The 27,414-nt window shown below is 43.4% G+C and overlaps 1 protein-coding gene across 2 annotated transcripts; it reads right to left on the bottom strand.

Annotated features, from left to right (window-relative positions):
- Window positions 1-408: 408 nt before the first annotated feature.
- Window positions 409-27,414, bottom strand: LOC121860922 (facilitated trehalose transporter Tret1-like). 2 transcript variants are annotated; one of them, XM_042358296.1, is made up of 7 exons: window positions 27,246-27,414; window positions 16,472-16,617; window positions 6,404-6,523; window positions 5,678-5,801; window positions 4,726-4,899; window positions 4,332-4,466; window positions 409-1,549 (listed from the first exon to the last, which is right to left on the bottom strand). In XM_042358296.1, the coding sequence occupies exons 2-7, from the start codon at window positions 16,580-16,582 to the stop codon at window positions 747-749; spliced, it is 1,467 nt and encodes a 488-aa protein (XP_042214230.1). In that variant the 5' UTR covers window positions 16,583-16,617; window positions 27,246-27,414; the 3' UTR covers window positions 409-746. The 2 variants fall into 2 exon arrangements, with proteins under 2 accessions (XP_042214230.1, XP_042214231.1); XM_042358297.1 differs by lacking the exon at window positions 27,246-27,414 and adding an exon at window positions 26,951-27,174.

Genomic DNA, 27,414 nt, shown 5'->3' with positions numbered 1-27,414 from the left:
AACGCCATCTAGGGACGAGACACGAGTATGACTCGTCTTAGTTACCACTCCGGGGTTTCTCTTCTCCATATCCTGGTTGTTGCGTCACCTCCTCAAAGTCTTCTTTGTCAGCTCCAATTCGAGGAGAGGAGACTTGGCTCTGGGAAGTGACCACAGGATCATCTATCCTCTAAACCTACGTGCAGTGACTACCTACCGTCTTCTACAATACTCAGCCTTACTCGTCAGCCATCTCAGCTCCTCACTTAAGTACATGTATCTTGTATTACCTCCCCCACGTCCACTTGCTTCAAAATTGTTTATGTTGTATTAATATGTATATACTGTTAATGTTTAGGTTAAGTTTGGTTAAGGGTAATTTATAAGCTGAATATTTGTTAAGGGATTTATGGTACTCTATTATATACAACGAAAACTCGCATCCTTTGTCTACCCTTTTATAGTCCGATTGTCTTTGTTTTTTTTTTATTGTTGTTACCTGTTGGGATCTGGGTAGACGTATAACCATATTCTAAATCCCCAACTCGTAACACAGTAATTTAAGTACATGGTATTATATGTACACTGTTCACAGGAGGTGCACACCAAGGTAAAGTAAGTTGGATTGGGTTATTGGAACGATGGCCTTGTCGGAACAAGTCAGTTGAGTGCCTTTGATGGAGTCTTGTATTATAAGAAGTATTGTGGGCGGTGTGACGACATTTGTAAGATTTAGTCATCATATATAAATATAGATATAAACACGATCATTGTTGTTTTATCTTGGCAGCCTCTTGGTAGAGACGATTCATCTGGGCAGCAGACTGGAGGAATGTTTCTGGCATAACACGCCTGAGAAGTGTGGCGCTCACAGCGGTCGCCACAGCGTAGCCTAGGAAGGTGGTGTGGGCACCAAGAGATGACACGCACCATCCAAATGTTTTGGTGATCAGGAAAGCTGACGCCCAGTTGACAGCTACCACCATGGCCACGGCTTTGCCTCGCACTCGGCTGGGCATTCCTTCTCCTAGGAAAACCCAGGGTATGGGCCCCCAGCCTAGTGAAAAACCGATGATGTATGCTAAGAGCCCTACTACAGGCACCAGGTGCAGAGTCTTGGCAATGTCGGAGTAGGAACCTCCAGCGTCTTTGGCCCAGAAGAAAAGTGACAAAATGAAGAGGGAAGCCACTATCACAGTGGTTGACAGGCTGAGCATTTGACGTCGCTTAAACTTAGCCATGGCAATCATGCCCACGAAGGTACTAAAGAAATTGACCACACCCAGCAACACTGATGCGGCGCTGCCTCCCGCACCATCTTCACCAGAGTCCAAGATGCTAGAGGCAAAGAAAACGACAGCAGTGATGCCTGTGGTTTGTTGTGCCACCATGAGACCGATCCCCACACTCACTGGCCACAGGTTGGGTGATTGCACTGTCTCCCAAACGCTGATGTCTGCTTTGCTGTCACTGCTGCTGCAGCTGTTGGTGATCTCCTGCTGCTCCTTCTCAGCGTGTTGGGTTGTGCGTCGGAGTTGCCTCAATGCAATAAGGGATGATTCTTTCCTGCCTGTTGGATAAGATTCGTGATCACATTGCTCAAACACTATTTGATTTGGTCTTAATGTAAAATGACGTAGTTAGGTGAAATTTCTGACCTTTGCAAAATAACTGAAAGAACAAAACTTCCCTCGACTAACAAGCTGGCACAGAATATTTTTCTCACAAAACACTTAGAGAAAATTGCATTACTGATGAAACATTTACTGCAAACAAATATAATTGTCTGTAATTATGCACTAATATATATATATATATATATATATATATATATATATATATATATATATATAGGATGGATGGATGGACTTGAAGAAAAATGGTGGAATTTGGAGGGACTTGGGGTTGGTGGATAGTGCAGAAGAAAAGCGAGGAAATTGGAAAATAGTAGTAGAATGATAGGTCTTGGGGCTCAACCCAAGTGCTTCTGTTATCTCATGTTTGTGTTTAAGCTAACTTTCGTCTTAAGTGTTATATTTATGTCAGGTGTTTGTATGTTTAGCAACTGTTGCAATTTTATGCCTTTCATTTTCGTGTGTTATGTCCTAGCCAATGGTGAGGAGTCTAGGGCAGGTACTTGTGTTTCTGCCAAGAACATCCTATCTTTTTATGATCTAATGTTGTGAGTGATTTGGCTGCCAAGGTTGTCACTGGGGTAACCTTGCATCTTTTAGTAGAGTGGAGTTGGTGTGGGTTCTAGGGCTCTTCTTTTACTGCGAGGGAACCACGAGTGTTCTCTTCTTCCGTCTTCTGTCTCTTCCATCCATTCTTTGATTGGTCCTGGCTCTATTTCTTCTAGTTTCGTCCATATTCTTTTTGAGTGTTCGTGTAGGTAAATGTTTAGGGGTTCTATTTGGGCTCGTTGGTGTAGTTGACGGTTGGTGACTATGTCAGGATATCTGATGTTATATACATCTCTTAGGGCTAAGTTTTGAATTGTCTGCAGTTTCTTTATGTTTGTTTGTTTTATTGCATGTAGGGGAATTGGCGGATATACTAGTCGGGATTGGACATAGGCTCTATATAACTTTAGTTTGTTTTTTGCTGACAGGCTTCTGAAACGTTTTAATTTAGTTACCATGTTTCTGGTTTTTACAAGTTTTTCGGTGATGAATGTTTTGTAGCCTTTTGTTGTTATCTTCAGCCCTAGGACAGTGCCTTCCATGGCATATGGAATCACTTTGTTGTCTACTATAATGGGGTCTTTTTTCCTTTTAGCGATTGGGATTATTTTAAACTTGTTGGTGTTCGTTTGTATCTTCCACTTTTTTTCGTACTGGTTGATGTTCTCTATTGCGTTGGCAGTATGTTGTGCCATTATTGCTGTTGATTTGCCAGGGTATGTGATGATTTGTGTGATATCGTCTGCAAAACTTATGTATTCACTGTAGGGAGATGGTTCTGGTAGGTCTGCTGTGTAGATATTGTACATCGTGGGTGAAAGAACACTGCCTTGGGGTACTCCACTTTCTGTACATTTCCCTATAATTATGCCTTCTGTCATCATCTTCAATCTCCTTGCATTTCCTTTCTAGATCATCTTTCTTGGCCTGTTTGTATTCCCTTTGAATTTTTTTCAAAACCTCACTTCGTTTTCTCACATTTTTTCATCTATCCATTTTCTTTAAAAATTAATTTGTCCTCCACTCACTTTTAGCCTCGTTCCACCTGTCCCATTAGTTTTCCCAAGTCTCTAACATTACTTCATTGGAATTATTAAATTGCCTTCTTCATCAAAGTCACCTTCTAGCAATATTGAAACCCTAATTTTGGCTTTAATTTCATATTCTATCCCTGCCCCCGTTTTCAGCTTAAGTAAATCACATTTAATTTTGTCCAGTCTACTCCTCGATAGGTCTTAGTTCGTGTTATTGAATTTCTGAATCTTTCCTGAAATTTAATTTAATCTATTTGATTCCTGACTATGTTGTTTACATCGTCCTGAGGCGAGATCCATGTATAGAGACGCCCTGGGTGTTCAATCAGCACGGCTACAATTTAAAAAAATAGATGAAATTTGGCATGAGGATGTACATGCACTGGGGTAGGCAAAATGGTCAGCCTAACACCAAAGGTGGAATCCATCATTTATTTTTTTTTTTTTTTGCTATGCATGGTCACTATCATTATGATAGGGAGTTTAAAATTGAAATGTTTTTGTGAAAAGCCTCAAGGACGCTCACTAATGTCCAAATTGAGGGGGATTCGACCAGCCCTGAACATGACCCCCTCAGAGCACAACCAGAGTCTTTATGTATAGGTGAAATTAGGTATGATTATTTTTTGTATGGGTACTGAATTTTGGAGGACAGAGATAGGGTATGAACTACCCCTCAACCCCTCAAATAAATCAGAGAGGGTGTGTGTGTGTGTGTGTGTGTGTGTGTGTGTGTGTGTGTCGTTTTATCCTCACCCTTCTTAACATAAGGAGCTGCAGTTTGGTATAGTTATGTAATTGAAGGTTTAATTTGTGGGGCCAACACACTAACATCTGGTCGACTTATTTTAACTATCCTATACTTAAAAGGGGGGGTGAGGGGTCACCAGGTACAGTATATGTGTGTAAATTATATTATAGGTAGTTATTATGTTACTACCCAAAGGTCCCCCAGAGCCTCTCACCCACCTACATCGTCTAGCAGTGTTAGGTGGTGATGATGGTGTGTGGCAGTGTTAGGTGGTGATGATGGTGGTGTGTGGCAGTGTTAGGGGTGGTGGTGTGTGGCAGTGTTAGGGGGGGTGCTGGTGGTGGTGTGTGTGGGGCAGTGTTAGGTGGTGTAAGAGGCCTTTACCTGTGCGTGTTAGGTGGCTGGGAGTCTCAGGGAGTGGCAGGAGGAACAACACTACTGGTAGGGTCATCAACGCCCCCAGCCATGCCAGCCCGCGCCACGTCAAGTACTGCCCCGACGCGAAACTCAGCATCAAACCTAAGAAATCAAGCGTTTTTTTTATGTTCCTTATTAACACATGCGATAACGAACGGGCTGAACACGAACTGAAAAACAATGAGGTATAGCACTGTTATTTTGAAGGTGCTTCCTCGGTAACAGGATCCTGACAGTGGATTTAAGATAATTTGATTGTCAACATCTTGGCTTATTCGTGTATTTAGAACTGACCATGAAATATGATGCAAGACTTTGCACAGTGTTCCTGTCTGGGTAATTAAGACTGAATCAGACGTACCTAGGTTACCAAACACAGCAGGGATGGCGGTCATAATGTTGCGCAGCTCCACCTCGACAATCTCAGGCAAGAAGACCGAACCGGCCACTGCCTGCATGCCCACACATAAGCCGCCCATCATGCGGCCCAGCACCACCCCGGTCACGCTGCTGGACGTGGCTATCATCATCCACGCTACAAACAATAACTAGGATAAAGTCTGTGTTTTAACTCACAAATTTATCCTCAGCTACGGATATGAAACTAGAAAAGAAGGTAATTATGAATATGTTATCAAACAATATAACATTAATAATAAATCTTGAAAAATTACGTTGTATAATATACTGTACAAACATCAACAAATTAGAGGCAGTATGTAGGAGAAATTCAAAAACTTTGCTTCCTCGATTTGTTTAAGCATTTTATTCTCAGTTATGTGTATTAACCAATTATGTTTTTAACATCTCGGAAACCAGACAGACATGGGAGACTGAAAGTGGATCCCATACTCCTGACGTCTCGTTAGGGGCAATGTGGATATTGCACAGTAAAGACTTAGTCATTGTTGTGTACTGCCTTTCACTTCCACAACAATAAAATTTGCTATCCATCTTACCACTGGGTCGACTGGGGGCGGCCCACTCAGTGGCAGACGAAAGCTGTATTCACTTGGGTGCCTCTCCCCACAATGGAGACAAAAATGGTCCCATTTTATCCTGGATTAAATTTCCTATCTTAAAATAAGTAATCTTCATGGAGGTATTCATAAGATATCAAAAGACTTGAGTAAACAGAGATAAAAGACTTGATCACGAAGAAGTGATGACACACAGGACCTTGGTGCACTGAGCATGAAGGAAGGGAGAGAGTATTGTACAGAGCCAGGTAAGAGGCCACGTCTACAACAAGTGCTAGTCAAAACAGCACACATGATGTATGCGTTTGGTGTACCAGGCATGAGGACACGTACACAGCGCGAAGGGCCAGGTGAGGTGTAGGAGCGTGGTACGGCGGCCCAGACTGTCAACTAATGGCCCAGTGATCACACTACCCACCAGAGCACAAGCCGGCATCACCGCCCCCACCCACGATTCCTGCAACACAACACATCATGGTTTACTCAACTAAGTTACATTATATTAATGGTCCAACAACCACAAAATATTGTAGTAGCAAGAAAATACCAAGAAGCCAGCTTGTAAATAGTGACTTCACATTTTTGTTTCAACGTAAACCGACGAGGACTTGACATGTGGTTGTTTGTGGACCTGTCTGCTAGTAAACAAAATTTCTAAGGGTTACAAATGTTGTTTTAAATTAATTTTTGGGGTAAAACTTTGAATAAAAAAGTACTTCCCGGTAAGGTGTCCGGTGAGATTACATATAAGGAGTTAGTGACCTGATTTGACCTTTCTGGAATGACTACTGTAGATCACAAATCTTGTAGGTACAGTACGTGCTCCGTTTTAAATTAAATTCCAATGCAATTTGATACACATGTTTTAGCCGAGGTAAATGATGGGTTAGTATTTAAGTTGTCAATAATTTTAATTCCTTCTGCAGTGATCAGAGCATCATGAAACTCTTGGTTGGTGAGAAACATGAGGGAGTGACACGAAAAGCTGCCATTCTGGATCAACAAACAGTATTAAATAATAAACATCGTCAAACCTGTAAACAAGATCCCTGGACTGACCTGTTCCTCTGTGATGAAGAAGTCTGGGTCTGCTCGCATGGAGGGTAGGGCTGGGGAGGTGTAGCCCAATGTCACCGAGCACGCCAGCGCGCCCACACCGACGGCTGCTGCGCCCATACCCTGTGATACAAAATATGATTACCTTATTTAAATAATGATCACTTTAACCCGATTCATGACTACTACTAGTACTACTACTACACACGCAAACCATCTTCAGTCCTCCTGGAGTGAGGATGTACTCGGTGCTGCTCCACTAAGGCGGCCATGGTCTTTTGGTCCATGGAGACAGGTGCCAGCCTGGTCTGTCGGACCTTCCCCCCCATCTCCTCCCCATCAGGTTTTATCAACATCCTCCCACCAACACTACAGTGCAAAGATTGATGATCAACCCACAACTGAGATATAAAAGTGACAATTTCAACTCGAAATAAAGCAACAACTGTTAAAGTGACAATCAGCGCTCAGTGGTCAATGGTGACCTGACGTGGACCTCACACACCCAGGGTCCGCCGTATACCCACAACCTGGTGATGGTGGGTATACGGCGGACCCTGGATGAGAAGCCAACAAAGACTCCAAACTACATCAGGAGAGAAATGAGGACTCCCTGCTCCACCCAGGTGGGGAACAATGAATTCCTAACTAAATCACATGAAGAACAAGACCCATCTCCAACACCCTGTGTGAGTTGAAGGACCTACCCGGACCACGTATGGATATGCAAAACATCTGCACCTGTAGTGTGGAAGCGGCTTGGCACCTAGCTACGACGGCCATCCAAACCATAGGAATGACTGTTAGCACCAATATAAGGTCACAAGACTGTTCACAAGACCAGCTCCCTCAGTACCAGATCTAAAGTTAATCTATATGTTGACTCTATGATTCTTATCCTTTTGTACTGAAAGCTGTTCTCCGTCAAGTGACTTACTCCCCAATTTTACCATATACGAATGTAAGAATGGAGGAAACTGCAGCAGGCCTATTGGCCCATACTGGGCAGTCCCATCTACACCCAACCCCTATCGTTCATATATCCATCCAACCTATGTTTGAAGCTATCCAGCGTATTCGAGTTAATGATGATATTTGGTAACTTGTTCCACTCGTCTACTACTCTATTTTCAAACCAATGTTTACCTATTTCGCGCCTAAATCTAAATTTGTCTAATTTAAAACCATTGTTACGAGATCGCTCCTGGTTGGATAGTCTGAGTACCTTTGTAATGTCCCCTTTGTTTAGCCCTGACAACCATTTATACATCTCTATCATATCGCCCCTCACTCTACGTCTCTTGAGGGAATGCAAATTAAGATGCTTTGACCTGTCTCTGTACTCAAGGTTCCCAATGCCCGGGATTAGCCTTGTCATTCTCTGAATTCTTTCCAAGGATTCTATATCCATTCTGTAATACGGTGACCAGAATTGAACTGCGTAATCCAAGTGAGGTCTCACAAGCGCAAGATATAGTTTTAGGAAGACCTCGCTAGTCTTGTAACTAACACTCCTTTGAATGAACCCAAGTTTTTTTTTTACGGATATTAGCCCACCCGAACACAGGTCACTGACCCACATCGGGGCCTCGGGGCGAAAATGTAATAATAATAATAATAATAATAATAATAATAATAATTATAATAATAATTATAATAATAATTATAATAATAATAATAATAATAATAATAAAGAACCATAAAGAAATAAAATAAAATAAAATAAAAAAATATCAAGAGTGAGAAACAATATACAATATACGTGTTGTGTTGTCAATGTTAAGAGAAACAATTGAGACCCTGCAATTGTGTGTAAATGAGGCAGAAAGTCAGATCAGCAACCTGGGACTTGGTCACAATTTTCGTAATGCCATATGGCAGCAGGGTCTACCATTAGACAACACATTATGCTTCCAATATCTTCCCAGGCGGTAGTACCTCCCTGTTTGGTAGCTGCGTACTACCTACTTTATCAGCCTTGTTTCGAGCAAATACACATTGTTTACTTGGCTTAAGATTCCTACTTATCATTACTCCTAAATCTTTCTCGTAGTCGGATTTCTCAATAACATCGTTGTTCATCTGGTATCTGGTTTCTCTGTTTACATCTCCTAAACTGAGTACTTTACATTTGTCCACATTGAATTTCATCTGCAATTTTTCAGACCATTCGAAAAATTTGTTTTGATCTTCCTGTAGTTTTGCGGAGTCCTCGTCAGATTTATTTACCCGCCCTATTTTAGTGTCATCAGCAAATTTATTTATGTTGCTGTCTACGCCGATATCTATGTCGTTTATGTATATAATAAATAATATGGTCCAAGTACTGAGCCATGGGGAACTCCGCTAGTGACGTTCCTCCAATCGGATTTTGTGCCGTTAATGCTTACTCGCTGTTGTGTGAGGTCATGTAATTCACCCCTTCTCGTGATACCCCTTTTCTCATCTCTGTTTATTGTATATTTTCAGCGTTCTGGCAGTAATGTTATCGTAATAAACTGTCACTTATTATTATTATTACACAACACTACTACTACTACATTTCTGTCACTCGGAATTGAGTGTGATGATCATCCAGCAACGGTACCATGGTATGAGTTATTAAGGATTTCGCTTTCGTTGGTGTGCTCTGGGGTGACTTGAGAGGCCGATATGGGATCAGGGTCGTCTACAGATGTCACACGTGTGTAGGGCTACATCTAGTGTCCAAGGGGTAGCAGCAGCATCTTTCCGACGCTGGTAGCCTCGATGCTCCTACTGTTGGTATCAGTTAGAATACTGGCATTTGTTCTCTTGTCTTCCCAGCTAACTCAGAGGATGGAACATAGACTATGTTGGTGAAAGTTTTCTAGTGCCTTGAGGTGCCTCTTGCATGTGACCCATGTCTCGCTGCCATACTGCAGGGTGGGGAGGATCACCGTTTGATACATGTGCAGTTTTACAGATAATTTTAGCTCCCTACAGCTGAAGATATGGGTTACAGATTCTGCCAAAGACTTGAGATGCACATCTGATCCGAAGTTGAATCTCTCCATCGATGTCTGTGATGGTGGATAGGTGGGAGCCAAGGTACTGAAAGTGGGTAACATTAGAGAGAGTAGAACTGTTAAACTGGATGGATGGTGGGGGTGTGGTTGAACCAGGGGCAGGCTGAAAGAGAATCTGAGTCTAATGTGCATTCACCTCAGGACCTACAGTATGTGTGAGCGACGAGGGTGAGGTCATCTGCATACTGAAGTTCATTGATAGAAGCAGCCGACATCTTTTTTCCTACTTTGAGTCATCTTACGTTGAAAGGTCACTTCATCCGGTACTGCATGTTCACCCCGCCGGCTAAATTGGCACTGGCATGAGTAAGAAGGGCAGCCAAGAAAATGGAAATGTGAGTTGATGCCAGTACACATCCTTGCTTTACCCTTGTTTGGATGGGGAAGAACTCAAACTGAGTGCTACTGTGCAGGACACTGCCATTCATGCCATCGTGGAGTTGCCTCACAGTGGCAATGAATTTTGATGGTCAGCCAAAATGAATGAGGTCAATGAAGACCATGTGCAAGTCACTACTCTGTTCTCTGCACTTTTTCTGTATCTGGCAGGCAGCAAAGATCATGTCAGTGGTACCACGTGATGGTCTAAGCCACATTGAGATTCTGAGAGGAAGTTTTCCGCCCTTGGAAGAAATCTGTTCAGGAGGTCTCAGGCAATAATCTTGCCAGCTACAGACAGCAGTGAGATCCCGTGGTAGTTGCCACAGTCTGACTGGTCTCTCTTGTTCTTATAAATATTGACGATCGAGGCGTCTTTACGATCTTGGGGATTTCCTCCAGCAGAAAGTGGAGACAGCTGGTAAGTAGAGGTCCTCCTGCTTTATACACCTCGGCCTGGATTCCATCAAGCCCTGTGGCTTTGTTATTTTTTATCTGCTCGATGGCAGTAGCTACCTCATCCAGGGATGGAGGATAGCTGAGGTGGGTCAGCTCTGGGTGCTGAGGGACCTGCTGGGTAGTCAGGACATCCACATTGGTGTTTTGGTTGAGCAACGAATGGTAGTGTTCTTTCCAGTGCTGACAGGTGCCTTTTTCTTCTTTAATTAGGGAGTTACTGTTGGATGAGCGGAGGGGAACCACACCATTAGCAGTTGGGCCATATGTTGTGTAAGGGGAATTGAAAAATTCACTCATCTTGTGTTGATCCGCAAATTTTTGCATTTCACAAGCTACATTTTTCCACCATTCGTTCATAGGTTTGCTAATTTCGCCCTGGGCCCCAGTTTTCTTCTCGTGGAAGGTATCAGCTTTGGTCCAAGACTTACAGGGTTGTTCTGCCAGTCAGTGAGAGCAGCATGTTTACTATTGATGAATACTTCGTTTTTCGGGTCATTTTCATCAAACCAACCCTGATGTTTTCTTTTGATCTGGACCAAGATCTCATTGCAGGTTTTTGTGATTACAGCTCTGATGGGACCCCATTCGGCACTGGGAATTTGGTTGATTGTTGTTGAGCTGTTTATCAACCCATCATTGAGCTGCTCTCTTAAAACATGTGCTACCGCTGGAACCTCCAGTCGCTTACTGTTAAAGCCTCTTCTAGAAACTTGTTGCTTTCACCGTTTTGGGGCGACGTAAAAGGAGAATTTGGCTCTGATGAGCCGATGATCTGTGTGTTACAGAGGTCTGAGCCACGCATGTTTCGGGTGATGAGGACATCTCGGCGATCTCTTTCTCTGACAATGATGTGGTCAATGAGATGTCAGTGTTTAGATCGTGAGTGTTGCCAAGAACCATTGAACTTGTCGGCCTGCCTAAACAAAGTGTTGGTGATAGTGAGGTTGTTTGTGCGTAGGAGGAGTAGGCCGTTGGGTTTACACTTGCCTGCTCCGTTTCTCCTCATGGTTCCTTGCCATATGTCAGCATCTCTACCAACTCTGGCATTGAGGTCACCTAGGAGCACAACTTTATCTTTTCTGAGGATAGAGGTTAGTGCTCTGTCAAGGGCGGCATAAAGGGCCTCCTTGATGTCATTCTCTGCATCCAGTTTTGGGGCATATGCAATGATGAAGAAGGCATGACGTGAGTGATTCAGTGGGACTCGGAGCGTCATGAGGCGCTCGTTGATCCCAACAAGCGTTTCATTTAGTTTGTGTAGGATGCGTTGGCGAGTGGCAAAGCCAACTCCATGAATGCGGTTTTATGAGTCATTTCCTCTGTTTAATACAAATTCGCCGAGATAGATGTTACATCATCGATATATCTTGAACATCTGCTTAGTGGAGATAGTCTACTAAACCACTTGTGTATATACGGACTCCTCATTAAGCTGAATAAAATCGTAAATCGTCCGGTGTTACACATTTCAAATATTAATAGTGGCGTCCCGTAGTGAAGGTGTTCATCTTTTGCTGCCCCAGAATTTGTTCCAGTGTTGTTTTGCGTGTAACTGAACTCATAATAACGAAGGAACACGTTGGCAAATTCCGGGTCGGAGTCTGTTCCCCAGTGCATACCGATATTCTGTTTCAAGGTCAGATTCCCACACTTAAAATATGTATTATCTATCAAGAATTTGACACACACATACACAATTACACACCATTTCAATACCATGAGTTATTTTCTTAGCTGAGATATACAGTTAAATATAAACAAATAACGTGTGGGCCTGAACACGCAGTAATGTGTATAACAGCGAGATAGATAGCACAAGGGGACACAAACAAAGTCAAGGTGTTGAGCAAGTTCAGATGTCACTGGTGGGGACACTGTGGTTCCCGCCATTGTTGAGTGTTAGGGCCAGGCATTGTTTCGCTGAGAGCCCCAGTCATTGTTGTTTGGTACTGCTGTCCCACGATAACACGAAAAGATTCACCTGGGTATTAAGGCCAGTCACTAATCCACCACCCAGAGGTAAACTGCCTGGAAATTACATGGTTGAGCATTACGAGAGCTGTATATTACTTAATAGGCACCTGAGAAAACCCAATTGGAGTTACAATTTTAAATATAATGCAATGCTCTGTGGAAAATTGAAAATGAGTGGACAAAATACTGAACGGTCACCTCAGTAGTGTGGTAACCAGGGAGGACAGAGCCATGGTTCGTGTCTTTGAGACGTTGATCGATGAAGTTGTAAGGAAATATATGAGTAATCCCGATCCAGGTCAGGCTTCAAGCCCAGACTCAGTGCATCCAACAACATTCTTACTAGGAGGATGGATGGATTTCACCAGTCCTCAGAAAGGGGCACCAGTAAAACCAATTAACTATAAGACTGCAAACCTAATGCTTCTGGTATAATCAAGACTTATTTACTTCCGCACGGATACACTATTCAGCTACAAAAAACATTATAATGGTTCGTCATACCAAACAAACTGACCTTGATGACTGGTAAAAAATTTAAGCCGGGTGTTGGGTAACTATAATTTATGTTAATGACATACCTACCTACCTACCTTTAGTCTGTTCACTCGAAGCTTGAAGGCCTGTAGGGTCAGTTTGTAGTGAGGCAGCTGATTGGTTGGCGGACGGACACCCAGAGAATCACTTCAGTTCTTAAGTATACGAGTACTAGTTAATCGTATTTTTATTATGATGTTTTATGGGGTAATAACCTGAACTGACGAAGGAGTACAAGCAGAACAAGAGACAGAGAGACTGGCGGTGGTTGTGGTTAAGTCCTCAGGTTTATCAGACCTCTTCTCCTCACTCACTAACTCACTCAGGACTCACTTAACCATCGCTTACACTCTCCATCACAAGATTCGTGCCTCACTGCTGCTCAACCATCGCTGGCTCACTCTTACTCATGATTCATATTTATTTATTGTTTACAGCCACTCTCATGGGTAAACACAGCCTCATTGACTATTGAAGCAAGGATTGCATGAACAAATCGGTCGTGATGTGTGGTGATGTGTGGTGCTGTGTGGGGTGTGGTGATGTGTGGTGATGTGTGGGATGTAGTGTTGTGTGGGGTGTAGTGTTGTGTGGGGTGTAGTGTTATGTGGGGTGTGGTGATGTGTGGGGTGTGGTGCTGTGTGGGGTGTGGTGATGTGTGGTGATGTGTGGGGTGTAGTGTTGTGTGGGGTGTAGTGTTGTGTGTGTGTGTGTGGGGTGTGGGATGTGTGGGGTGTGCTGTGTGGGGTGTGGTGATGTGTGGTGATGTGTGGGTGTGTGTTGTGTGGTGTGTGGGTGTGTGGTGATGTGTGGGGTGTGGTGCTGTGTGGGGCATGGTGTTGTGTGGTGTGTGTGTGTGATGATGTGTGGGGTGTGGTGCTGTGTGTGTGTGGTGATGTGTGGGGTGTGGATGTGTGGGGTGTGGTGCTGTGTGGGGTGTGTGTGCTGTGTGGGGTGTGGTGCTGTGTGGGGTGTGGTGCTGTGTGGGGTGTGGTGCTGTGTGGTGTGGTGTGTGGGGTGTGGTGATGTGGGGTGTGATGATGTGTGGGTGTGGGGTGTGGTGCTGTGTGGGGTGTGGTGATGTGTGGGTGTGGTGATGTGTGGTGATGTGTGGGGTGTGTGTGTGTGGTGTGTGTGATGTGTGGGGTGTGGTGATGTGGGGTGTGATGATGTGTGGGGTGTGTGATGTGTGGGGTGTGATGTGTGGGGTGGTGCTGTGTGGGGTGTGGTGCTGTGTGGGGTGTGGTGATGTGTGGGGTGTGGTGATGTGTGGGGTGTGTGGGCTGTGTGTGTGTGGGTGTGTGCTGTGTGGTGTGGTGCTGTGTGGGGTGTGGTGATGTGTGGGGTGTGGTGCTGTGTGGGGTGTGTGGTGTGGGGTGTGGTGCTGTGTGGTGGTGTGGGGTGTGGTGTGTGTGTGGGTGTGGTGCTGTGTGGGGTGTGGTGTGTGTGGGGTGTGGTGATGTGTGGGTGTGATGTGTGGGGTGTGGTGCTGTGTGGGTGTGTGGTGGGGTGTGGTGTGTGGGGTGTGGTGTGTGTGGGGTGTGGTGCTGTGTGGGGTGTGGTGCTGTGTGGGGTGTGTGTTGTGTGGGGTGTGGGGTGTGGTGATGTGTGGGGTGTGGTGTGTGGGGTGTGGTGTGTGTGGGTGTGTGTGTGTGGTGATGTGTGGGGTGTGGTGATGTGGGGTGTGGTGATGTGTGGTGTGGTGTGTGGGGTGTAGTGCTGTGTGGTGGTGTTGTGTGGTGATGTGTGGGGTGTGGGGTGTGGTGATGTGTGGGGTGTGGTGATGTGGGGTGTGGTGATGTGTGGGTGTGGTGTGTGGTGGTGTTGTGTGGGGTGTGGTGATGATGTGTGGTGTGTGATGATGTGTGGGGTGTGGTGTTGTGTGGGGTGTAGTGTTGTGTGGGGTGTGGTGCTGTGTGGGGTGTGGTGCTGTGTGGGGGTGTGGTGCTGTGTGGTGTGGTGATGTGTGGGGTGTGGTGTTGTGTGGGGTGTGGTGATGAGTGGGATGTGGTGCTGTGTGAGGTGCGGTGATGTGTAGGGTGTGTGTTGTGTGGTGATGTGTGGGGTGTGGTGCTGTGTGGGGTGTGGTGATGTGTGGGGTGTGGTGATGTGTGGTGATGTGTGGGTGTGATGTGTGGGGTGTGATGATGTGTGGTGATGTGTGGGGTGTGGTGATGTGTGGGGTGATGTGTGGTGATGTGTGTGGTGATGTGTGGGGAATGGTGATGTGTGATTATGTGTGGGGTGGGGTGATGTGTGTGGGGTGGGGTGATGTGTGTGGGGTGTGGTAATGTGTGTGGTGATGTGTGGGGTGTGGTGATGTGTGGGGTGTGGTGAACCAGCAAACATTAACAAGGGGGGTGAACACTACATCCACTTGCCCGCCTCGGCCTATCGATAATGCCGCTGAGAAAAAAAAAGAAGGCATTTCTCACATTAAACACATGTTTCTCGGATGAAACTTATATAAATCACAAGTTCAATTAGCTGATGTGAACACAGACTTTAATTCCCAGGCCTTTATTATATAAGGTGTAAGTGACTAGAAACTGAAGTGAGTGAAGTGGATGGTTTAGAAGAGGGGGCGGGGAATAGTGGACGGCGGCCAGTTGTTTTAACACTCTCCTGCATACTACAGTACATCACTACAGCCCGATTATGATCTAAATTTGCATATGTTAAATATCGTAGTGTATTGTTTGTTTCGTGATGAAGCCCTTACTGTAAATCACATATTCCCAATACATACTGAATTGTATGGTTTATAGAGGCGCATTACACTGGCAGGGGGTCAGGAGGGGTTAATGGATATTGCTCATTTACAATAATATTTCGGTGTAGTTTTTTTACATATGCTAAGACATTTATCACACAGAGATATTTTAAAGACCTCTCCATATATAAGAAAAGAATCACATCTCAGACTATAGCATTACACAACACTACAATGAATAGCGCTTTGTTTATAACTGACGTGTGAAATGATTTCTTGAGTGAGCGTGAAAAATTAAACAGATCGATCTGCGTTACGTATCGTTCTGTTAATGCGTGTACGTAATGGTGACGTAAAGCGTTATGGCCTGTTGTTCACAAGGTTCTCGAGACCTACATACACTGTACTGTACGATGCTCAACGAGATCAAGGTTACCTTTATAAGTAGAAAATTTGAATTTTCCCTTCACGGTCGTATATAATATTTATCATCAAACCTTGCACGAGAAAACCTGTTGTAATTTTGGAGATACGTTGAGATTTTTCAGTTTTATTTATTTATAAGTTTTAATAATAAAAAAAAAGTGAGACCGCGAAAGAAAAGCTTAGTTTTACCATTGGCTTTTAACGCAGCTGAACGTGGGGTAAGAAGTGCTGTTATAATTATGTTTTAGCTGCAACATGGGTAAACGACGCTAATAAAATTTTGAACTGAACTGAACGTGCTATTGTGCAGTAATAACATTAGCCGTCCAGTACCTGTTAATAATCTTTAAACATCCTTCAGTGACTACCTGCCAGACTTGGTTGTAATTATGGACTTTCGTATGTTATTGGGGATCATCTCAAGCTGTTTACTCCTCCCCTGTGCGTTATGCCCCCCCCCCCCACCCCTACCGTCCAACACTGCAGAGTATAGGCTGAGTGTTGTTCAGGGGCGAGTCATGTAGTAGGCTCCCTCACCTGGTAGATCACGTAACTGATGCCTGTTGGCTCTGTGGTCTTCTCTGTTAGTTCCTCTGTTTCCGTCGTCGTCTCTCCTTTGTCCATCTTCGCTTCCGCTGGTTCCGACATTCTTGGATAGCTCCCCAGACCTCGTAGTACTCAAGCTACGATAAGAAAGACAGTTTTTAATGACTAAATTTGTCCATTATGATTATAGCTAAAAAAAATCCACATTATTACTATTGACATTGTCATTTCTATAATTGTTGTTATTTTTATCGATTATTATAAGTGAAATTTTATAATAAACATTATTACTATTATTATCGTTGTCAATATTAATAACTTTAGAACCCTACGTTCCCGAGTTTGTTTTAGAGAGGCAGGCAGCTCATGCACCATGTCCGTGACTACACTATCAGTTACACCAACATATACAAGTACACCGTCAGTTACACTGTCATTTACACTTCATCAATTACACTATCAGTTTTAAATATGGCTACGGTGCTGACCCCGTCTTATTGTGGAGGATTATGCCATCTACTTGTGGCTTCACAAATCACTATAGATAATTTGCAGTCGCGATTTTTTTTTACCAAATTATAGTAAAACCGGAAGAAAAAAATCAAATAATTTTAGACAAGGGAATATAAAGAATTATTTTATAAGATGAATAACAAAATTCGTGAAAGGATCCGCCGCCTCGATCAGGACAACTCCAAACCTCTGAAGACAAGAGCTTAAAATACTGAGTCAAATTGGGGAGGCAGTGTCCTGGCTGGATGTGTTGAGGAAGTCGTCCACCGTGTTCTGGTCGACGTGTGAGTAGTGGTTGTGGCTTGAGGACGTGAGGGCAACCACTGGTGCCCCCAACCCTCACGCCCATAATAGTGTAGTTGATAACTCTGAAGAGTAGTTTATGTCCAGGTACAAGCATGGAATGTTGCAAAAATTATCCACAAGTGACACTTTTCAAAGTTAATAATGAATCCACTAAAAATTCGAAATGACCACCAATTTATCTCCCACAATAAAAGATTAACTGGTAAATGTTTATGTCTGTAGCTGGTTTATACACCTAATTTGAACGATAAACAGTAATAGAATATTATGTTATCGATAATCGGTTTATAATATATAGCTTTCAATTCTAAAAATAGGGTGCTGTGCAATGAATATACGTAATGCAGCTATGCATTTCATTAACTATGCCCTCAACAATGCAACTTCTTGTTCACAACGTCCGAGAGTATGACAGCAGTAGAAACTCAAATTACAACAGTTTGGTGAAAATTTTGTCACTGCTGAGCCTCTCGTCCAACCTTCCTTTAAAACAGTGCATTTCAGTTCTGGATACTAAACATTAGCTGAAAACGTTTCAAAGCTCCATGCTCTACACATTCATCCAATACTCTTACACCCAAGTTGACTTGACATGACACTGGTAATGAACAGACTCAAGAAAAACAATGCAAAAAATCATAACTAAAATTTAACAATACAAAATTAGAAAGGGCAAATAATGAAGGCAAACGTAAACGACTTGTCGATGATGACTCTGGAAGAGAGTCGAGAGCATGACACAATGACCAACCTCAGACAAGTTAGGGTTTAGAATACGGAGGAAAACCTACAGTAACTGCCACAACCTTGCACGGTGTCTCTTTGTTAGCAAAGCTGAATGGTGGAGATGCTGTTACACACACACACACACACATATACTACTACTACTTTGCTGTCACCTTCGTTGGTGAGATCTGAGGTGACTAGAGAGGCCTGTACGGGACCGGCAGGGCCGTCCACAGATGTTGCACATGTGGAGGGCTACATCTAGTGCGGGGAGAGCGGTGGCAACGTCTTTCCGGCGTTGGCGCTTGTCTGCCCTATATGCTTTCGGGTTAACTCGAAAGTATTGACACTGTCTTGTGTGATGCTCCTCCAAGCTTTACGGTGTGGAGTAATCCTCTCCCAGGTGAGGGGGTTGAGTTGGCAATTTTTCAGGTTTGCTTTAAGATTATCCTTGTACCTTTTCAGTTGCCCGCCAACTTCACGTTTACAATTCGTTAGGTGACCGTAAAGGGAGACTTGGAGAGAGGGAGAGACTTGTTTATGTTTGAGGGGAGGGTGTGAGTGGGGGAAGGAGGTTGTGGTCAGTGGTTAGGCCTACAATCGGCTCTCACACCAAGGGAAGACTGAGGAGGTGGATAACTGAGGTGGATAGCTGGGGACTAAGATACAACACTTAACAGAGGGGAAATATGAAATAGTTATTACTTAGGACTCACTGTATTACTGCATAATACCAAAGGAATGCATGACAATGTTTAAGTCAACACAAGGGAATTGAGAACTACAGTAATCATAGCGGTTCTTCGTTCACTATCAATATTACTCAAAATGAACAGTTACACTTCAAAACAATAACCTATCTTCCTAGCTAGCTAACCAGGGGTCACATGAATCACCATACATTTCGTGAAATGGATAAACCTAAAAGGTACTCACATTATATCCCGACATATGAGATGACACCAACACGCACCCACACTTTACTCTGTCCAAAACCCGACTTGACTTTTTCAAACCGCGTCGGTCACAAAGGGAGCTGAGGGACGCCACCTCTTCATGACATCACGTCTTACAGGTTTTCTTATTGGTTCAAGGACTAAGGCATTCACCCTATTGGTTCGAACCCTCAGACACTGTTACACCAGTGTTGAGACATATGCACTGATGAAGAAGGCATGACATAAGTGATTCAGTGGGACTCTTGAGTGTCATGAGGCGCTCGTTGAGCCCAACAGGCATTTCATTTACCCTATGTCGGATGCATTGGTGGATGGCAAAGCCAACTTTATAAATGTAGTTTCTCTCTGCAGCAGGCTTACCCTTCCAGAAGAAGGTATAGTCAGACTACCGTTCTGTGAGTCGACCCTCGTCTGGGAGCCAGGACTCAATAATGGTTGCTATTTCGATGCTATACCTAGCCAGATCTTTTGCCACAAGGGCGGTTCTTCTTTCAGGATGCTCATTTGTGCCATTTTCTAGAAGGGTTCTGACATTCCAGGCAGCGACCATAAGAGGTTATATGGTGTTTTGTTTTGATCTGTGTTTATGATTGTGCTTTCGACCTCATAAGGATGACCTTACTGGGTGCGGTTGCCCAGTCAGGTTGGTTCTTTAGGCAGGCTATGTTTAGGGCACCTTTTCTATCCCACTCCCCATGTGGGGGAGCAGAGTGGCTCCTCGAAGGGCTGCTCAGTTGCACAGATAGGATCAGGTTGCACTGCTGCCCAGATCCCAGTACAAAAACGACCATCTTATCTATGCCACCCATGTGCACAGTTGTGACTCGGGACTCCCGGCAGTCATCTCTGCCTGTCCCCGTCGCCACTCGTCCGTCGCCATAGGACTTTTGAGGGTATAGGGGTTTGTTGAGGATAGAGGTATGATGAGCTGGATGATGGCTGTGCGTGAGTTGATTTATGTGGAGAGGCAGGAGCGCAGGCTGCAACCACACATCCTGGCTCTCCCTTTTCCTGATCCAATAGTGCAAGTATTGCAATGACTAGGCAGAGGGAGAGTTGCAATGGCCTGCCAATAGCCCAATTTGTTGGGCTTAGCCTTAGTAGCCTGTCCATCATGCATTGCCTTCGTCTGTCGGTGTAGTCGTTGTGTTCCCATGGTGGTCACCTCTTCTGCCTTCACCGCCGTTGGAGTCTTGTTGCTCTGTAAGCATGTCTGCCTGCTGCGGGGCTCCACCACAGATTTTTCGTTCGGAGTTTACTCCTGTAGCCTTACAATATACCTATCAAGGTTAATCCACAAGGCAACGGCAGTGGGGCAGCAGTTGGTAGGCGGCAGGACGTGTCCACAGGCCAATGGGCCTATATGCGCCGTCCCTCTGGGATCCACTGCTGGTCTAGCCTGGACCCACGAGGCACCCAGTTATCGTGTGTTGCCACGAAAAGGCACAGCAGGAGTCTTGGTGGTAAAGAGGATGTGTACTGGCAGGGGAGGACTTGTGGCTGTTGCTTCCCTGTTCGCCACGAGGGCTAGACAGCGGCGGTATCTTAATGCGAGAGGAAGCAAGCAGTGCTTGCATCTTAACACTAACATAATACTGCCACACTAGACGCATTACACCACCCTGTGTGGCACTTTCCTATTTGTGTTATGATCTATAAGTGACAGACTCTTTACACTTAAGTGGCTTTAATTATCAAGGCTTCAAAGGTGGCACTATACTGTCTTTGGAGCTAGTGTGTGTGGGGGGGTTAAGACGTTTACAATGTGTCTGAAGGGCTAAAAACTAGATGACCGAAATTAATAGACCCAATGACTCTCTTTAAAAAATATTGTCTTTACACACACACACACACACACACGATTGTAATCTCCCGGGTGCCTCTGGAGATAACGATCTGATGTAACTACCAGAGAAACAGGGGTGGGGTGGCGAGGGAGGGAGGGGGGGAGAGGAAAGGGGGGAGAAGGGAAGAAAGGAGGGGATGGGAAGGAGGGAGGGGGAAAAGGAAGTAGGGAAAGAAAAATAGAGGGGGGAAGGGGGGAGGAGGGAAGGGGAGAGGGAGGGAGGTGTGATAACACTCAAGTAGTACTATCTCACACCCGCAACCGCCTCACAATAAAACATCAAGGCCAGGTAATCAAACTACACCATCACTTCAGCCCAACATCTGCCGTTTCTGACCTGACAGGATACTTTTCTATACGGAGGGAGTTTTAGTTTTGTTAATTGTAACCTACCACAGACACTAAACAAAATATTGTAAAGAGAATATGATTATGAAGTACAAAGAAATAATGGTTGCTGTGTTAGGGCCAGGCTACCAAAACGACAATACAGGTAAATTTCTCGGAGGATGTGGCATGGAGTGTGTGGTAGCCTAGCGTACAGTGCTTATTTTACACTGAGTGATCGCCTTTCCCTGTGTGGTCACGTTAATTAAGTGGTTTTACGCAAGAGAAGTGTTTATCTACAACTTTCTCAGTCAGTCTCCTTGTTCACACCCACAACTATGTTGACTATTTGTTTATCCTTTCCGTCTCTTCGTCAGCTTACTAAGGTAGTAGGCAGCCACCAAACAGGGAGGTACTACCGCCTGAGAAGATATTGGAAGTATAATGTGTTGTCTACGGTAGACCCTGCTGCCATATGTGACCAAGTCCCAGGTTGTTGTTGTTGTTGCAGTGTTGTTATTTTTATTATTATTATTTTATTTTTATTTTGTATTTTTATTATAAATTTTACATATCTGAATTATTATTATTATTATTATTATTATTATTATTATTATTATTATTATTATTATTATTATTATTATTATTATTATTATTATTATTATTATTATTATTATTATTATTATTATTATTATTATTATTATTATTATTATTATTATTATTATTATTATTATTATTATTATTATTATTATTATTATTATTATTATTATTATTATTATATTTTCGCCCCCCAGGCCCCAATGTGGGTCAGTGACCTGTGCCCGGGTGGGCTAATCCCGTAAAAAAAAAAAAAATTAAATTGTGCAGGCCGGGCAGTCACTCCGTTGTTTTGTTACGCACTACAGTATTACCGAGTCCTGGGTATGTACACTCACGCGCCATAGTTTCGATGTACCATCAAGCCCCTACTCCCTCGGGGGAAGTCATAGTCAGGGCTGCAAACCGAACGGTCCCTCTTGTATTTTTTTTTTATAGTTTATTGGGCACCCCCCTACACCCTGTGCAAGGTGAAGCGCAGAAGCGCTTACAGCGCCCATTTGGGGGTGCATGCTAAGTTCATGCTTGCCTTTATGTCTCATAAGTTAAGGGCGTAGAAGCTTGAAGAGTCATAGGTCTTTGTCAGCAAGTTATTGGAAGCTCCAACAACTTTCCCTGAATACGAATTCGCAACTTTTCGATTTACAACAGGTACCTACTTTACTGCTTGGTGAACAGGGCCTCTTGTATAGTGATGTTAAGTATAGTGATGGTAAATAAAGTGTCGTGAAGTCACTAAAAAAACCTGTATCGTGCATATATTCTCTCAGATATTACATCATGAACTGCTATTCGTACAATACAGCGAAGCTTCGAGCTATCACATTGCACCACTGAACGACTATGGGGCGTGAGTGTACAGTAGGCGATTGTCAATAGTCCTGAACATTATAAGTCTTATCCTTCATCAGTTGATTATATACCTTTTCTTTTTGTTGAGAGAAGAAACTATACCGCCTTAACTTGTTGTGTTCCGCATGTTCTTTGGGAGGTATATAGTGGTAAATTACCCATATATGTCTATCGTAAGTTTTTCCTTCACTCACTAAAGATTATTTACGTGAATCTTAACTAAATCAACCATGGACCCTTATTATTTTATCAAAACTAAGGCGACAGGTTTCAAATTAACTGCAGACACAAAAGCAAGGTGGTTTATCTGTCTATTTTCTTATCATTATATAACAGTTGATGTGGACTCCGATCAAGTGGTAAAAATCCATATATAAGATACCTCCTTCTGGTACTTTACCTTTAATTATCAAGGCTTCAAAGATGGCACTATACAGTCTTTGAAGCTTGTGTGGGTGTGTTAAGACGTTTATACTTTGTCTGAAGGGAGAAAAACTAGTTGACAGTAATTAATAGACCCATTGACTCTCTTTAAAAATATTGTCTAAAACCGTCTTGTGTAGGGTGCGCCTCCTCCTGGATGGGGGGTCGTGAGGCTGGAGGATGACTTGCTACACTTACCTCTCTTATACTTGTATATAACGCACCAGATTATGTCGTTTATATTAGCGGATATATTTACATCTTAAAATATAAACAGGGATGCGGTAGTCAAAGTTGAAAGGAAATAAAGTTCTATAGATCTGGTCAATACAGTCACGACAGTTGAGAAAATTATGACTGACTATGAAATAGTAAGTGTGGAGGTGTACGTCAACTCCCACCAACAGGACCCCACCCCCACCCCAGTAACACCACATCTTCAGAGAAAATAAACTTCTCTCTTACTGTTCGTTGATATAATATGGAAATTGTTGGTATTGTTTTCAGTATACGTTAGATGGCAAGTATACTGTATTACGTATTAACACTAGTAAAGAAAGAGCAGCGTTTGGAGTAGTGAGTCAGCATGTACGTGTATATGTGTATGTATATACGTATATGTATGTATATATGTGTGTGTGTGTGTGTGTTTACATATATGTATATGTACTGTCAATGAATATGATGCAACTCTTTGTGTACGAACCTCTGTCCTGCATGGCAGTGAACAGTGACATTACCCATATGAATCTGACCTATATACATTTATAGTTGTTAATGAATATGATGTATTCCTTTGTGTGTGAACCTCTGTCCTGCGTGACAGTGAGAAGTGATACCACCCTCAGTGTCAAGACCTGACTGAATTACTCAGAATAGGCAAACTGTACTACAAGCTCTGCCAATAAATTTGTTAAACTAAAAAAAAGACTGCTCACACCAATCAAGGACACCCGATATTAACCTTCAAGGTTACGTTTACACTTCGCTGCATCTCCGACCTACTCTTGCCATCTGTTGCCACCCAGTCACACCTCTTCCCTCCCTGACCAGATATCCCTCCTTCTAGTCACAGGCCTGGCACTTGACATTATTAGGGACCTGCCACGCTTTGCTATAAACAGATAAATTGTACCGGGAATTCCCGCCTCCCCCCACACACTCATCATTCTGTCACTTTATGTAACTTGCTGACAAAACCCATGACCCTTCAGGCTTTTACGCCCTTAATGCACGAGTCATAAAGGCAAGCATGAACTCCTCCTGCCTCTCAGTTGGGCGCTGTAAACGCTTCTGCGCTTCACCTTGCACAGGATGTAAGGGGGTGCCCAATAAACTAGCCCCCTCGTGGGCAATTTGTAAAATCTGTAAGCTATGGTATAATTACTATCTTAACAGTTATGACTATTTCACGCATATGCGAAATAAACACGTATTACGCAAAACAAAGGCTTATATGAACACATGCATCTAATGACACAATCACACACACACACACACACACACACACACACACACACACACACACAAGCGGTTAAATTTACTGGACGAATTTTGTGGTGTTAGAAGTCAACAACTGTGTCGAGTCATCAGGTAGTGTCGGGGATTTCCACATACTTACGATTCAAAACAATGGAAATGATCGGGGTGTGGAAAGGGGGGTGTATAAGTACGTTGGACTGATTTTATAAGTGTTGATTTGATTTTTTTGTTTGTGTTGGTTTAGTTTTCAGCGCCTCGTAGATAATTAATGCGTAGGTGGACCATACTTTTCCCAGTACATAGATGAGTGTGTGGGGGGGAAGGGTAAACTTTACCCTTTACTGCAGGTATTGGGAACGCATTTAACTGCACCGGTTGAGCCTTTTTTATTGCAATGAGACGAATGATGTTGAAACTGCAAGGAGGCGAATGGTGTTGAAACTGCAATGAGGCGAATGGTGTTGAAACTGCAAGGAGGCGAATGGTGTTGAAACTGTAATGAGGCGAATGGTGTTGAAACTATGAGGCGAATGGTGTTGAAACTGCTATGAGGCGAATGGTGTTGAAACTGCAATGAGGCGAATGGTGTTGAAACTGCAATGAGGCGAATGGTGTTGAAACTGCAATGAGGCGAATGGTGTTGAGACTGCAAGGAGGCAAATGGTGAGAAACTTAATACCCCATACATTAACATCTATAAGAATAGACACATCGTGGCAAAATATATTCACACGAGATATTGTGGTAAGATGCCAGTATTTATCCAGGTACTACTAAGCAATTATATGTGTGTGGTGGTAACACAGCGAGGAGGAACACAGGTACCTCTACATGTGGGTCAGAGAAAGGTGTCTAACAGAGGGTGACGTTATGTAAACATTTTGTGGCTGGCAACTTCATGCACCTGTCTGGTGGTGGTGGTGGTAGTGATTATGGTGCTACTGATAGTGGTAGTGATTATGGTACTACTAATGGTGATAGTAGTTATGGTGCTACTGGTGTTGGTAGCGGTTATGGTGCTACTGATGTGATATTCGTTAATGGTTATGATGACACTGGAGCTGGCAGTGATTGTGTTGTTAGTGGTAATCGTCGTCATTGTCGCTGTTTTTATTAGCTGTGGTGTTACTGGTGAGCGGACGTCTGGGCCACGGTTAGGTTAGGTCCTCACTACCCTGGCCTAAACCAAACGTGCTGCATTAGGTGTTACTACAACTGGTGGTGGTGACAGTGCGGCCACAGCTTCACCAAACAACTGTCATTTCCGTTCATTCATATCCTGTTTCTTTTACTTTACTCTATCCTTCTCACCTCTTATTAGCCGGTCCATCTGTAACTTCTGTTCTCTATTACACACTGTTGACAAATACTGGGCATGTACTGTACTGCACGGGCTCTTGAATGTGCTTGTATATGTGCCACACTTAAAAGTACTCACAGGTTTGGTTAAAATTCATTGTTGTACTCGTATGTTATGAGTTATACTGGACAGTATTGTTGACAACTCATGGACGGAAGATAATCTAGTGCACACCCCTCTCGTGGGAGGTCAAGGCTACAATGAGGGATGCAGTATACTGTAGGACTTACATTGTAGGTGCTACTTAATTTCAACTATAGTACTACTAACTCAGGCTGTACAGATTAGCAGTGCCCGGCTGCCCGTACGTGTCGGACGAGGGACCTAGCAGGTGATTGATTTTTTTTATGTCCATGTGCGCAGCACCTGCCCAACGGACAAGCTAATATTTTGAGAGGAAAATACAGGGAGGTCGGTCAGCAGTGTACCAGGATTAATGACCTATGCTGTATGTCAGGTGCAGATAATTTATCTATACATTAAGCAGTCAACCCACCTCTATTCAGTCGGTGATGTCAACATTTCAAAGGAACGACCAAACTGAGAGGCTGTAAAGATAAGGTGGCAGGAGCTATGACCTCACATGTTACCGCTACTGACACCAGATTATTGGGGGGCTGATGGCAGGGCAGGTGATCACAGGAGCTGCCTCTGCCTACACAAACACCCTGCAAGTGTGAGGTGAGGTGACAGGAGTTATGACATCACATGACAAAAGTTACCGCCACTAACACCATTTAGACGGACACAAGTGATCTGTGAGTTGACACACAACAAATTTGAATGTTTTCAAATGTTTATTTAATTTTTCCCATAAAAAAATACGAGCAAGCAAATTTCTACCAAATATTTGTCAGGGCAACTAACAAAATATCCAGGCAAGGACATTTCAGAAGTCACTGGCCCAGGACAAGTAAATGTTCCACATAATCTGCACAGCCTGACTGAACTATTACAATACTATAGCGAGTGGTGCAGCAAAACTGTGCAGTACTTTTACGTTATTGGAAACTGGCCTTGATAAGACTCTGTTACCATATATTCATGTTAACTGAGGATGTAACAAACCATCTACTTACGGTTGTCTCAGCGATTTTTCGACGACATATAGACAAATTTGTCATTTTCTGGGTGCGTCCGTTATCGCAGTAAATTGACATATTTCACTTGCGATTCCTTGAGTATCCGACACTAGTCATTTACATAACATCAGTAAAAACTTCAGAAAATTTATTGTCACTTCCTTGTCAACACTGAGTAAACAAAAACACAACCATATGAAATAAAACAACGGAAATTAGTTTAGTTGTATGATCCTGTCACAGAAAGTTGATAACAGTATTATCACAGAAAGCAGATATATCAACACTTCACCTCGGTTTAGATACTGTAGAAATGAAGGCGTTACAGTATAACTGTACTCGTAGTATCTGGGGTAAGTACTGCACTGTGTGCCGTCTCCACTCGCCTTCGTCTCGTTGCTAACTAAGATTGTTGGGAGTGAATAGTGCACGATCATCCCCTACCAGCACTGAACAACTAC

Source organism: Homarus americanus, unplaced genomic scaffold, assembly GCF_018991925.1.
Source record: "Homarus americanus isolate GMGI-L3 unplaced genomic scaffold, GMGI_Hamer_2.0 scaffold52806, whole genome shotgun sequence".
NCBI lineage: Eukaryota > Metazoa > Arthropoda > Malacostraca > Decapoda > Nephropidae > Homarus > Homarus americanus.
Note: the sequence above shows the minus strand (reverse complement) of the source record. Positions and strands in the feature narration are given on the sequence as shown.

Excerpts from the sequence above, each read along its gene's own strand:
- LOC121860922 (XM_042358296.1), bottom strand. The coding sequence starts at position 16,582 with ATGTCGGAACCAGCGGAAGCGAAGATGGACAAAGGAGAGACGACGACG. Across the intron at positions 6,524-16,471 it reads TCAGTTACGTGATCTACCAG|GGTATGGGCGCAGCAGCCGT; the intron begins GTGAGGGAGCCT and ends TTTGTATCACAG. Across the intron at positions 4,467-4,725 it reads TGCTGTGTTTGGTAACCTAG|GTTTGATGCTGAGTTTCGCG; the intron begins GTACGTCTGATT and ends TTGATTTCTTAG.